At 46.7% G+C, this 12,531-nt stretch overlaps 3 protein-coding genes across 3 annotated transcripts; 1 reads left to right on the top strand and 2 right to left on the bottom strand.

Annotated features, from left to right (window-relative positions):
- Positions 1-3,560: 3,560 nt before the first annotated feature.
- LOC140654060 (histone H2B 1/2/3/4/6) lies at positions 3,561-4,794 on the top strand. The gene has a single exon (XM_072867017.1). The coding sequence runs from the start codon at positions 3,894-3,896 to the stop codon at positions 4,272-4,274; it is 381 nt and encodes a 126-aa protein (XP_072723118.1). The 5' UTR covers positions 3,561-3,893; the 3' UTR covers positions 4,275-4,794.
- A 969-nt stretch (positions 4,795-5,763) lies between these two features.
- On the bottom strand, positions 5,764-6,532 carry LOC140654036 (histone H1). The gene has a single exon (XM_072866964.1). The coding sequence runs from the start codon at positions 6,482-6,484 to the stop codon at positions 5,828-5,830; it is 657 nt and encodes a 218-aa protein (XP_072723065.1). The 5' UTR covers positions 6,485-6,532; the 3' UTR covers positions 5,764-5,827.
- Positions 6,533-7,700: 1,168 nt separating this feature from the next.
- Positions 7,701-8,956, bottom strand: LOC140654053 (histone H2A). The gene has a single exon (XM_072867005.1). It carries the CDS (start codon positions 8,916-8,918, stop codon positions 8,529-8,531), a length of 390 nt encoding a protein of 129 aa, XP_072723106.1. The 5' UTR covers positions 8,919-8,956; the 3' UTR covers positions 7,701-8,528.
- Positions 8,957-12,531: the final 3,575 nt, after the last annotated feature.

Genomic DNA, 12,531 nt, shown 5'->3' with positions numbered 1-12,531 from the left:
GCGCCGCTTCCCGCCCGCGCGCTGCCGCCCCGCCCCGCCCGCGCTCCGCCGCCGCCATTTCGCTGCGCTGCGACAAAGGGCCGGGCCGGGGTCGGGGCGACACGGAGGCGGGTGTGGCAGTCTGTGTGCTCGAGTAAATCCACTGTTTTATAACGAGTGCTGAGTAACGTTATTAACCTATTTTTCTTTTTTTTTTTTTTCCCGTGGGGTCGACACGTTCCTTTTTTTGTAGGGCGTTAAATCAGTTGCATTTCCCAGGTCTCTACCTGCATGAACACACGGCTTTTTTGTCTTTATGGGGCTGAGGTGCTGGTGAAGGAACTGCTCTGTTTATCTTGTTATTGGACCCATGAAAAAAAATCTAGATTGTTTCAGGTGCTTTTAAAAATTTGGCATGTGTTTATCATTTTCATGGTCATCTTATTTATTGATACATAATATCTCAGAGTATTCCTTTTGCTGTTTTTTTTCACATAGTTTTACTTTTTGGACACAAAACATAACTTTTTATAAACTGTAGTTCTACATCTGCACTCAGAGGGAAGAAATAATCATTTTAATGAGTTGACTCAATAATATTTAGAAATCTCATGTTTTCAAACATCATTTATTTCAGAAATTGCATGGCAACTTCCTCTCCCCCCTTTATCCTTTCCTTTCATCTTGTGGCTTTTTCAGTGCAGTTATTTTATGCTGTAGAAATGTGACCCATATATTTACTGTTTCTTTAAGTAGTTATAAGGTCTTCAGATGACAGTGACAGCTATTTACAGAGCTAGAAAACTTGCAGCTATAGATAGCAAGGTATGCAGCGTACAATACAATTATGTTTAATATTTCAGTCTTGACATCTAAAAGATCTACAGTAGCTACCCATAACCTTAAAAACAGACTTCTCAAATGTGAGTCTAAGGTGCATCACACATGTTAGAAATTTTCCAAAATAATCACAACCGTGAGACAGCTGTGCCTCATCATCAATACATTTGTAATAACACCTAATTCTATGTGCTAAGTGACTTCTTTTGGTGATCTAGGAGTTCTGTAACTCTTCATGGGACTTCTCCCTAGTTCTTTTCTCTGTATCACTACAGTGGAATACACCAGACTAAAATTAAATGATATTCAGAACCCAATCTAAATCTCCAACACTTATCCTACTACTCTTAAAAGTCTATCTGTTTGTCTCTGCTTCTTTGCTTTGGTTAACGTTTTATGCTTGTTTGCTTTTCAGCAGTTTTTAGCATTGCCAAGGTATACTCTGTAAGCCAAGGTAATACACGAGTGTCTGACCTTCCCTCATCAGATAAGTTTTGCCTTCAGCATTCTCCAGTTGTACCTCCTCGTGAAGGGGCAGCACACACAACCACACTACACCAGGAATGACTGGCCTTCAGTTATTATTCAGCTGTTTTGGGGGATTTGGGGATTTGGGTTTTTTTTTTGTGTTTTAAAAGATTTTTTAGCTGGAAGGCTAAAACCAAGCAGTAGTTGTTCAGTTCACAGTAGCCACCTTTTCTCAATGGAGGCTCTAGCCTGGGTTTCTTTCTATTCCATAGCTGATCTTTAGAAAACTTATTAGAACTGAGAATCTCTGAGACCTGGATCAACTTTATTTTTGTTGGAACTGATCAACAGACTTAAAAGGATCAACATGGGGATGGAGGTGTTTGCAGAAGCTGGGGTTTTTTGGGGGCTGGGGGGGTCTTTTGTTTTTAATACCTCTGTTTTCTGGACCCATGCACTTTACATTGTTGAGATTGCCCTGTGTTATTCTACATTTTGTCTTTCAGAGCAGTGTAACAAGAGCAACAGCCTTCATCTGCTATTGTAGAGACAAAACTGGAGATCCTACACTACATTGTTGTGGAGTGGCATGTCAAGTTATGGACCTTCACAGGTGTTCAGGAGAACTCCCATTACCAGGCAGAGGTGTTCTCAGTGAACTGCTTTTCCAGGTAATGTTTGTGCCACAAGAAACTCATCAGGTTCACAGTATATGTGAGGAGTTAAATGTTTAGAGATGGGCCACTCTGGCTTCTCTTCTTGCTTTGCTGAAAAAGAGAGAACTACTTTTCTTCTCTTGAAAAGGCAGAAACAGCTTCCTCCTGCCTTACCAGATTTTCTCCAAGCTGATTGAGCTGCTAAAGGCAGCTGTGGGGGAAGCACAGCAAATGGAGATGGATGAGCACCTATCCCATCCCTGTTCCTGATGAGAGGGAGCATGGCTGGGGGGGTTGAATATTAAACCAGAGAGCCACAGCATCACAGAGGCAGCATGAAGCTGCTCTTCTCAACGTGGGTGGCTGCTTTTGTCCCCCCAGTTTAGGTATTAAGCACAGCAGAAGCACTTGCAAGCAAGCCTTACTCACTGGGAAGGAGAAAGGTCCCTCTTTCCCTCTTTCCTCGTGTGGCTCCCTTTCTTCAGACAGCACTATTTTGGACATAGGCTGGAAATCTTTGTGCATCCAGAATTCTGCCCAACAGGGTAAAAGGAAAGAAAGCAGAAGCAAAAGCAGCCTGGTAAGGTGATCGATCTTTTTATTGCTTGCATCAGTATCCAGAATCTCTCACACTATCCTTACAAATCTCCTTGAACAATTAGTTTTGTTGTGATTTTAGCAGTCTCATCCACCTCGAGCGACAGTTACCTGTGCCAGATAGGTTTCTTGTATAGGCCCATGCCATCCATCTCCTCTGATACCAACAAAGTCTAGACTTTTAATGGCCCTTAAAGGTTCCAAAAGGAGCTGGCATCATTATAGCACTGGCTATACGATACCAAGATATCCAGTCCTAGAGCTATTCAACCACAAATTAACTTGATCCCTTTAAAAGTGGATCAGAGCACTCTCATTTACCAATGAATGAATTTATAATTGTAATTTATCATGTGACCACCGAGAATATTAATTAAAAAAAATCATTATTACCCCTTTTCTAAACATAGAGGTTAATACTAAAGAACACTTCCTCTATCATATATTTAAAAAAAACCAACAAAACTACATCAGAATTCTTAATACCATTAAAGCATGTTAGAATGTTTACACAATTGTATTTTCTTCTTGAACAATTAAGTCAACTTAACAAGAAAACAGCCAGAATTTCTGATTCACAATAAATGCAAAATTAAATTCTAATCCACGATTCATTTTTATTACCAGGAATATCTTGCTTTGACTTAAACAAATTCATCCAATATTTATTACATTTCAAAAGAAGTGCACGTCCTTTCAACCTCCACATTAAATCAGAACTTCCATCTCATTTAAAGTCCTGAAAAACAAGCCATGTTCTGTGGCCCAGAAGAATTAATTTCAAACACAATTAACAAAGCTAAGTATTCCAGAGCCTCTAGACCTTTTCTGGTTGTATTTTTTTCCTTTTACATGTAATTTCTGGCTGTTACAAAAGAAGGTTATTACATGAAGTATGCAGGTATACCTTTTTGAAGGAAAAAAAGAGTAGCAAAACCCTTGCAATTTTATCTCTTTTTTTTCTTTCTTTCTTTCTTGGAGAATTCCCGATAGCTACACTCCCTAGGTACAAATCCCCCGGACAGGCAGCTGCAGGAGCCCGGATGCTCCGGGGTGACCCCGGGGGCGGGGCGAGGCCCGACGGCAGAGGACGAGCTTCGCTGCCGAACTGTGAGATTGAAAGAGCTTGTTGTGATTGGCTGGTGGGATTCGAATTATTAACCAATAGTATCGTGGGATTTAAAAAGAACCAATTACAAAGCCGTGCGTAAGAGGGGTGACGTCACTGGCTCTGTTATCCAATAGAAGCGCTGATAGTTGAGGCCAGAGATTTGCATAAGGCCCCTATAAATAAGGGAGTAATCGCATTATCGGCTACTCCGGTGCATCCAGAGCAACCCGGGAGCTCTCGCCATGCCCGAGCCCGCCAAGTCCGCCCCCGCGCCCAAGAAGGGCTCCAAGAAGGCGGTGACCAAGACGCAGAAGAAGGGCGACAAGAAGCGCAAGAAGAGCCGCAAGGAGAGCTACTCCATCTACGTGTACAAGGTGCTGAAGCAGGTGCACCCCGACACGGGCATCTCGTCCAAGGCCATGGGCATCATGAACTCCTTCGTCAACGACATCTTCGAGCGCATCGCCGGCGAGGCCTCGCGCCTGGCGCACTACAACAAGCGCTCCACCATCACCTCGCGGGAGATCCAGACGGCCGTGCGGCTCCTGCTGCCCGGCGAGCTGGCCAAGCACGCCGTCTCCGAGGGCACCAAGGCTGTCACCAAGTACACCAGCTCCAAGTAGAGTGTCTCAGATCGTCTGTTTTAACCCAAAGGCTCTTTTAAGAGCCACCAATTTTTTCAAGTAGAGGGGCTGAATAACTCTTTCTTGGGAGGTATGTAACTAGCCTGTTCATTTACATGTCGCTGGAAAGTTAAGTGCTTGCCCTTTTGGGTAGTTGAAATGTAGTTCCTTGATTTTGAGGGATGGAGGGCTCTCGGTTAAGGACCTATGCTGGGCTTATAGAGTTATACTTGGTTGTTTAAAACTTGGAAATGAGTACGTGCATTAGCTCCGGTATTGAATGTGGCTAAAAAGCAGCAGCAACTTTTTCGTAGCGTTTTACCACCTCTCTGGTTTCAAAGCTCGGAAGTTCTACAGGGGGAAAGTAGGTTGTCTTTTATTTATTTTCTAAGGGGTTTAATTCCTCTTGCTTGATAGGTCCGGTAGAAAATCCTAAATGCTATTAAGAACTCGCTTTCTGTGCATTATACCTGAAAAATAAAATTCTTATTTCTGCTTCTTTTAGTGACTAATAAATATTTTGACAAGCAGTTTCTGAAGCACTTCTTCCAGGCGTGTTTGTAGCTTGGTTTCTTTTTTTTCCGTACGTTCTAGTGCGCCCCCCCCCAACACTGCCGCTTTTTTCGGTGAAGTAGCTGTCCGTGCTCCATCAGGCAATGCGGAAAGATTTTTCTTTACGAAGGGTTTTCCGGCTTAAAACACCAATGGACTTATTCTCGCAGGAGCTGGTTCTCTTTTTTTTTTTTTTTTAATGTGCATGGAGGTGGGGGCGGTCGGTGATGTGTAAGGTACCTGGGCGCTGGGAGTCTTAGAGCTTGGGGCCGCAGCTCTTCCTGGCCCCGCCGCGCCGGTGTGAAAGCGGAGTTCCGTCCGCAGAAGCTGTGCTGCCGGAGAGCCTCTCTCCGCGGGACAAAGGCAGAGCACGGCGCACACGTTTCCCCATCCCTGCTCCATCCCCCCGCAAGTATACTCGGCCCGGCAGCCCGTGAGGAGGAGGGCCGATGCGGTGCCGTACGCAACCGAGCGACCGGCGCTCGCGCCCGCGCGGGGGCCGTCAGCGGGAACAGCCGGGGGGGTGGGGGTGGTGTCACCGCCCCAGGGGCGGGGCCTGGCGGGAAGGGGGCGGGGCCGGGTGGGCGGAAGGGGCCAATCCGAGCCCAGCGCGGGACTTTTAAACTCCCCCGGGCACCGAAGGCGCTCGCTGGTCCGCGGGGCCGCCGCCGCCGTCTGTTGCCGCCCTCGGCTGCGCCGGTCAAGTAAGAGGGGGCGGGGCAAGCGGCGCTGCTATCGCAGGGCTCCTGAATTGCACACAGGAAAACACTTCCCCTTTAAGGAAGCTCGGGTCCCCCGTGCAGGCTGTACCGAACGCGCACGTTTCAAAAACGGTAACTTTCTTATTTCGGCGTAAATTGCCTACTAAAACCTTTGAAAGATTTAGTTTTGCTGCTGCGACTACTGCAGTGTTACAGCTCTTTTTGAGAGTAAGTGGGTGGCTCTTAAAAGAGCCTTTGGGTTTATTTAAATGAGTAGACTATAATTTCTTCTCAGTTCTTTTACTTCTTCTTGGGCGCCGCCTTCTTCGCCTTGGCCGCTTTGGGCTTTGCCGCCTTGGGCTTGGCTGCTTTGGGCTTCACCGCCTTCGCCTTGGCCGGGCTCTTCGCTGCTTTCTTGGGGCGGCCTGCCTTGGCCGCTTTCTTGGGGCTCTTGGCCGCTTTCTTGGCCGCGGTGGCCGCCGGCTTCTTGGCTTTCTTGGGGCTCTTCTTCACCGCCGCCGCTTTCTTGGGCTTCTTGGCAGCACTGGCGGGTTTCTTGGCCGCCGGCTTCTTGGGCTTGGCTGCCGGCTTTTTCTTGGTTGCCTTCTCCTTTGTCTCACCCGGTTTCTTGTTCAGCTTAAACGAGCCGGAGGCGCCGGTGCCCTTGGTCTGCACCAGCGTGCCCTTGCTGACGAGGCTCTTGAGCCCCAGCTTGATGCGGCTGTTGTTCTTCTCCACATCGTAGCCGCCGGCGGCCAGCGCCTTCTTGAGCGCGGCGAGGGAGAGCCCCTTGCGCTCCTTGGAGGCGGACACGGCCTTGGTGATCAGCTCGGTGACGCTGGGGCCCGCCGGCTTGCGGGCTTTGGAGCCGCCCGCCGCCTTCTTCGGCTTCTTGGCGGCGGCTTTCGCCCCGGGAGCAGAGACAGCGGGAGCGGCAACAGGCGCGGTCTCCGACATCGTGGCAGCCGTCGTCCACGAATCAGGGGAAACCACTGGGCCTGGAGCAAGTCGGCGGCCTCGTATTTATAGAGAGGAGCCGCGCGGTGATTGGTGCGTTGCAGCGCCCGCCCCGCTGCACGGCAGAAAGGTCCCTTCTCCCCGCTCATTTTGTGTTTCTTAGGAGCCAAAAAAGCCGGTTTTTATCAGAATTTCTGCCACCGACCCCCCCCCGGTTCGCAGCGGCGTGGAAAAGAAAGACTGTTGTTCCCCTCGGCAAAGTTTCCCCTCGAAGAGGCAAAGGGTGAGTTAAAAAAGAGGCGATAAACCCTGAGTCCTGGACCTGGACAGACCTCGGGAGACAGAAACTTTTGTTTTTCCTTCTAAATAAAATCCGCGACGTGGGCAACTAAATCTCCAAAGTAATTAAGTGTTATTCTTTAAAGGGTCTTCTCTTAATCTGAACTGAAAACCGGGGATTCGAATCGATATTTTAATCGCAAATTGATTTCAAAGAGGAGGAAGTAACACAGGCTCATCTTGAGCACTGAATATGGATTAGAAATTAGCTTCTTTGTCCAAAATCCTTTACCCCTTTCAAAATAATTAAAATAAATTAAATTAGTGCATTATGCAACAAGGCGAGAAGCAGATTAAAGTCCTGTGAAGGGCTGGTTGTGCCCCAGGAGGAGATGACTTTTTACAGTATAGCAGCTTGTACTGCGTTGCTCAGTGTGCACAATACAGACATGGTTCCCTAGCACTCTGCTACAGAAATACTTATTTTCCTAATAAATTAGGTGACATAAGAACTTAACACAGCCAGTTTTTGTTAGCAATTATAATCAGTGCCCTATCACTTTGTAATTCAGCAGCGGTTGTATTTTGATACAGCTTGATTGGTGAAAATCTGAGTCATCATTATCTAAGGAGACACTGCTGCAGCTGATTTTCCATACTTCTACACAGTAAAACTTGCTCAAGTTCTCAGTCAGGGCTCCCCTTCTACAGCAGATTGCGAAATATTCCATTTTTTACTGCCCAGTGACCAATTCCTGCATTGGAGGTAATATTAAAAATAACATATCCAACTGATGTAGCTGTTATGCTAAAATGACTGGCTGCTAGGCAAGAGAGGGAAACTCTTCATCTGTGCTTTACCAAGACCACACTTACACAAATTAAAACCAAATGCGTTTTATTTTTCAGAGCACAGAGAATTAAAACAAGTATTCCGATATTTTTCATTATTGTCTGCAACCCTTTGTTTTGCCAGAGGCCTGTAACCTGTTCGTTACCGCTTGCTATTGTAACTGTCAGTGGTACTAAAATTCTGTACAATGTTATGATTCAAATAATTTATGTTTCCAAATGGATAATTATTAAAGTGTGTTTATGGAACTATAACCACTGATTTTTTTGTTCCTATTTCAACATCTTTATGGTAATGTTCAGCGCTACGTATAAGGTAGAATCAAACCTGGCAACAGTTCTTTTTACCTCAAATAGCCTGTCCAGCGATGGCAAATTCCTCCCAGACCCATCCAGCTTTCAGGCAGCAAATGGGCACGGCGGCTCAGACAAAGCCACGAGAAAACGGCTTTAAAAATTAATACATCTGAAAGGCCTATTGCTATGAAAAAAAAATGACACCACCTGCAGATCAAAAAGTTGTTTAGAGGGGAGCAGGGTTGTTTTTAAAGACATCCATGAGTTACCTCAACATCACACAAGGCTGAGCTGACACAGGAGAGGCCTCCTGGGGCTGCGGGTTCCTTCTCGCAGTGACCTTCAAGTTCGGGGCGTTCTCACCCCTACCGGAGTGAAGCGTTTCCTCTACTACGGGATAAACCCCGTGGTTAGTTTTTACCAGCGATTAACATGTTGCTTTGTAAAATTCAATGTTTAAAGAATGTAATTTATTGTTCAACAACAAAGGTAATGAGCTTTGGTTTGGTTTTTTTTTTTTCTGCTAGGATGTACAGCTCCTTTTATGAGAAAGTGGGTGGCTCTAAAAAGAGCCTTTGGGTTACTTTCGAGGTGTGAACGCTCCTCAGGCTTTGCTTTACTTGCTCTTTGCCTTGTGGCTGTCGGTCTTCTTGGGCAGCAGCACGGCCTGGATGTTGGGCAGCACCCCACCCTGCGCGATGGTCACCTTGCCCAGCAGCTTGTTGAGCTCCTCGTCGTTGCGGATGGCCAGCTGCAGGTGGCGGGGGATGATGCGCGTCTTCTTGTTGTCGCGGGCCGCGTTGCCCGCCAGCTCCAGGATCTCGGCCGTCAGGTACTCCAGCACGGCCGCCAGGTACACCGGGGCGCCGGCGCCCACCCGCTCCGCGTAGTTGCCCTTGCGCAGCAGCCGGTGCACGCGGCCCACGGGGAACTGCAGCCCGGCCCGCGACGAGCGCGACTTGGCCTTGGCCCGCGCCTTCCCGCCCTGCTTCCCGCGGCCCGACATCGCTCCCGACGCTCTTCCGCAGCCGCCGCCCCAACTGACGTGAAACGCGCGTCGCTACGCCCCCCGCCCGGCCCCTTTTATAGCTTCCCCGCGCGCCCCGGCCCGCTTTCTGATTGGCTGTAGCACCCTGGCGCTGGCTCCGACCAATAGCGCTGCGGATCCAAATCCACCCAATGGGAGTGCAGGCGGCCGGCCCTCCCCGCCGAGCTGCCCCGCCCCCAGCAGCAGGGGGGGAAGGGGGCGGGCTGGGCGCTCGCGGCGCAGCGGCGGGGCGGGGCGGGGCCCAGCCCCCCGGCTCCGGTGGTGGCTCGCCCCGGCCGAGTATCCCAGCCGCCGCTGCCCCCGGGACGTGCTCCAGAAGACCGTCTCATAGGAAAACGTGTCCCCGCCTGCCTGAGGAGAGCAGAGGCGCGCAGCTGCCTCCCAGGGACAGGGGGAGCCTCTGCTAATGCCGACGCTGTCGTTTTAGAAACGACCCTGTTTTTAGAAGCTCAGAAATGCTACTACAAGATCACTTTTTAAAAAATTATTATTATTACAAAATAGAAACGTTCTTTTCTGTAGGAAGATTTGCAACCCAGCACTACTGATAGCTGTAAAAACATGTAACAGGAAGTTTCTCTGATTCTGGAGACAAATCACTCAAATATTACTTTAATCAAACTAACATGGTATTATTTGCAAGGCTATTCCACAGAGCATTAGAAGTCAGGTTGTGATGCTTTTATGCAGACTAGAGAATATTTAACTGTGCCAATAAGCTGAATTGAACTTCATCAAGATTCAGGATGTTTGTCTGGTACAGTCCAGGCTTGTCTTACAGACAAAGAGATTCCTGTTCATTTTTACTCCTTTACTCTAATTACCCGTGGTTTCTCTTTCTTCCATGCATTTCTAGCAAGGGCAGGCACCATCCTTGTCTAAACCAATGAAGGAACCTGCACCCTGGACTAGCCACATCCTTCTCCTATCCCAGTGTTGCACAGCTATCTCTTCCTCCATTTTCCTCACAGCATGGAACTCTGCTCTCGTTTCCATAAATCCCAGTTCTGTGTGGTTTTTTGTTCCCATCCTCATTCCTTGATGCTTTTGTACTCTAACTTATGGTAATGCAACCCAGATCCTACGACACTGATACCATAAAATTACAGTGGAGCAAGTAATGCGTGTGCCAGACTATGCTGCTTACCCTGAATACTAGCATTGTCGTATTTCAGGGAAAGACAAAGACATGACTCCCACCAGGCCATCTATGATAACCTACCAAAAAAACCCAAACAACAACAACAACAAAAATAAAACAAAACAAAACCAACCAAAACCCCCAAAGAACGTATTTCATCTAAATTCTGCAAGTCAGAGAGCAAGAGAGAACTAACTGCATCCTTCTTTCCAGAAGGGTACAATAGTAGAAATTCTGATCCAAACTGTTTAGCGTATGCCAGTCATGGCAGGATTACAAACAAGGCAAAATAAAAAGAACTTGATAGCACATGCAACATATGGTCACAACTTGTCTTGGTTGCCCAAACATAAACAAGCTCCCTGTTCTGAAGGTTCACTAACCTTTAGAAAACATCTTTCCTTAGTGGTGCGATTCAGTGCATTATGCCAAATTCACTAATCTCAGGAATCTCTCTATATTTCCATCTGTATGCCGTCACTAATCTTCAGTGATCCATTGGGCAAGTCACATCACTTCTCTGTGCCTCAGTCCCTTCCCAGCCCCTTTTCTCCCCATGATCATTTCTTCTTCTGTGAACACTACTCAGAGCCACAGATGAAAAATGTGACCACAAGATGGAGGTAGTATTACAGAGAAGAATCCCAAATATCTGTATGACCACAATACAAAGATGAGAACAAATTGGCCTGGGTTTATGTTACCAGTTGTCCAGAACTGGGAACATCTGTTCTGGAGTTGTAGAGAAGATGGCATTACAGGATTGTGCCCGTGACCAGTGCCATCATAAGGTAAATACATAATTGTTTCCACTGGCTGTGTTGAAACACAGATTGTTCTTCAATATGCCACAAGCTTTCTATTATGTTCTTTTCTCTCTTCTAACAAGACAATTTCTATTTAAATACTAAACATTGATTCAATTCTTCCTCAATAAACAAACAGTATGACATACACACATATATATATTTCACACATTTTCTTATTCAATCCCTTTTTGACTAGGTACTGAGACACAGTACAGACAATGGGGAGGATTTTCCTGTTTTCTCTTGATAGAAGTAAAAGCACAAAACCTTATGTAATTCGATGGATGTTCAGCTAGAGCAAATTCCATTGATCTGTTCTTTTTTAAGGATTCCACTCACTCAGAGTCATTACCAGAGGCCAAAGATAACACATGAATAAAGGGAAAAAGTCATCTAGCTGATGCAAGTATTGTCGGTTTACCTATGAAATTGCTTTACAGTCATTTCTGATGCTGGGGGAGAAAAGGTTGTCAGCAGTCCTCAAAGCTGGATTTCATGTTTCTGCCACCTTTGTGTGTCTGGTGAAGAACCAGATGATTACCTGAGTGCATGGATTGAAGTCAGAGCATCCACAGATCCCACTGCTTTGATAAAAGCAACAGAAATAACTTACATCTTTGTGCTCTTTCCACTTAGAACTGTGTTAAAGGCAAGGAATGAAAAAATCCCCCGTATTAATTTAGCTGAAGACAAACCATAGTTCTGGTCCATCACATGAAATATCAGCCCCAAGCACAGCCAGTTTCTACACACAGAGTCCCAGCCAGTCATACAGCTCCTGACCTCAGGTGTTTATCCAAAAACAAAACCCACAGCAGAATGTGAGAAGCCTCCTGTATGAGAGCACAACAAGAGGCAGTAGGTACCCTGGCCTTGGACTCTTCCCAGAAAAAAAAAAAAATTGTAGGTCCTGGATGATTTGCATTGTCAAATCCAGCTCTTCCATCTGGCCTCAAAGCCCATTCCAGGAGGACTCTCTCCCCACCTCACCCCCACCTCTCTTCCCCACCCCCACCCCCCTTTCCCCAAGCCATCTGAGAGGTCTATCAGTTGTAGGAAACCACCTACCTGCTTTACAACCCCCCTTCACCCCAGGCAGGGCAAGGAAGTTACTTTTCTGATATTATTCACATTTCTTGCACATTAAATTTACCTTTTTGTGCCCATTTAAACATCTAGCAAACATTTAGCAAATTCAGATCCTTTTGCCTCAGTCTGAAGAGTAATAGATACAGCAAGAGGCAAGTGTTCACTCTGTCCCAAGAAAAGGTGTCTCACCTATGTGAGAATATGGCCAAAGGAACACAAAATGATTAAAAAAAAAAATCCAGACTTAAGTGGAGGAACAGAATGAATCAAGCGACTCCTGCAGGTTACTAATGTAATCACAGCGCTGCCGGGAAGATTTTCTCGACCTTGAATAACCTTGAATGGGAGGGCGGTCCTCATCCCAGAACACAGTTCCTCTTCTCAGGCTGCTTCCTGGGAAGGGGGGTCAATACTAAACCGAGGGTCAGAGGTACCACAATGATGCCCCTTCCCCCAAAAATCATCATTCACACATTTCACTTAAAGACAAAAATGCATTTTTTAAAAGCTAAAATATAAAGACGATATTCCA

This window comes from Ciconia boyciana, chromosome 1, assembly GCF_034638445.1.
Source record: "Ciconia boyciana chromosome 1, ASM3463844v1, whole genome shotgun sequence".
In the NCBI taxonomy this organism is placed as follows: domain Eukaryota; kingdom Metazoa; phylum Chordata; class Aves; order Ciconiiformes; family Ciconiidae; genus Ciconia; species Ciconia boyciana.
Note: the sequence above shows the minus strand (reverse complement) of the source record. Positions and strands in the feature narration are given on the sequence as shown.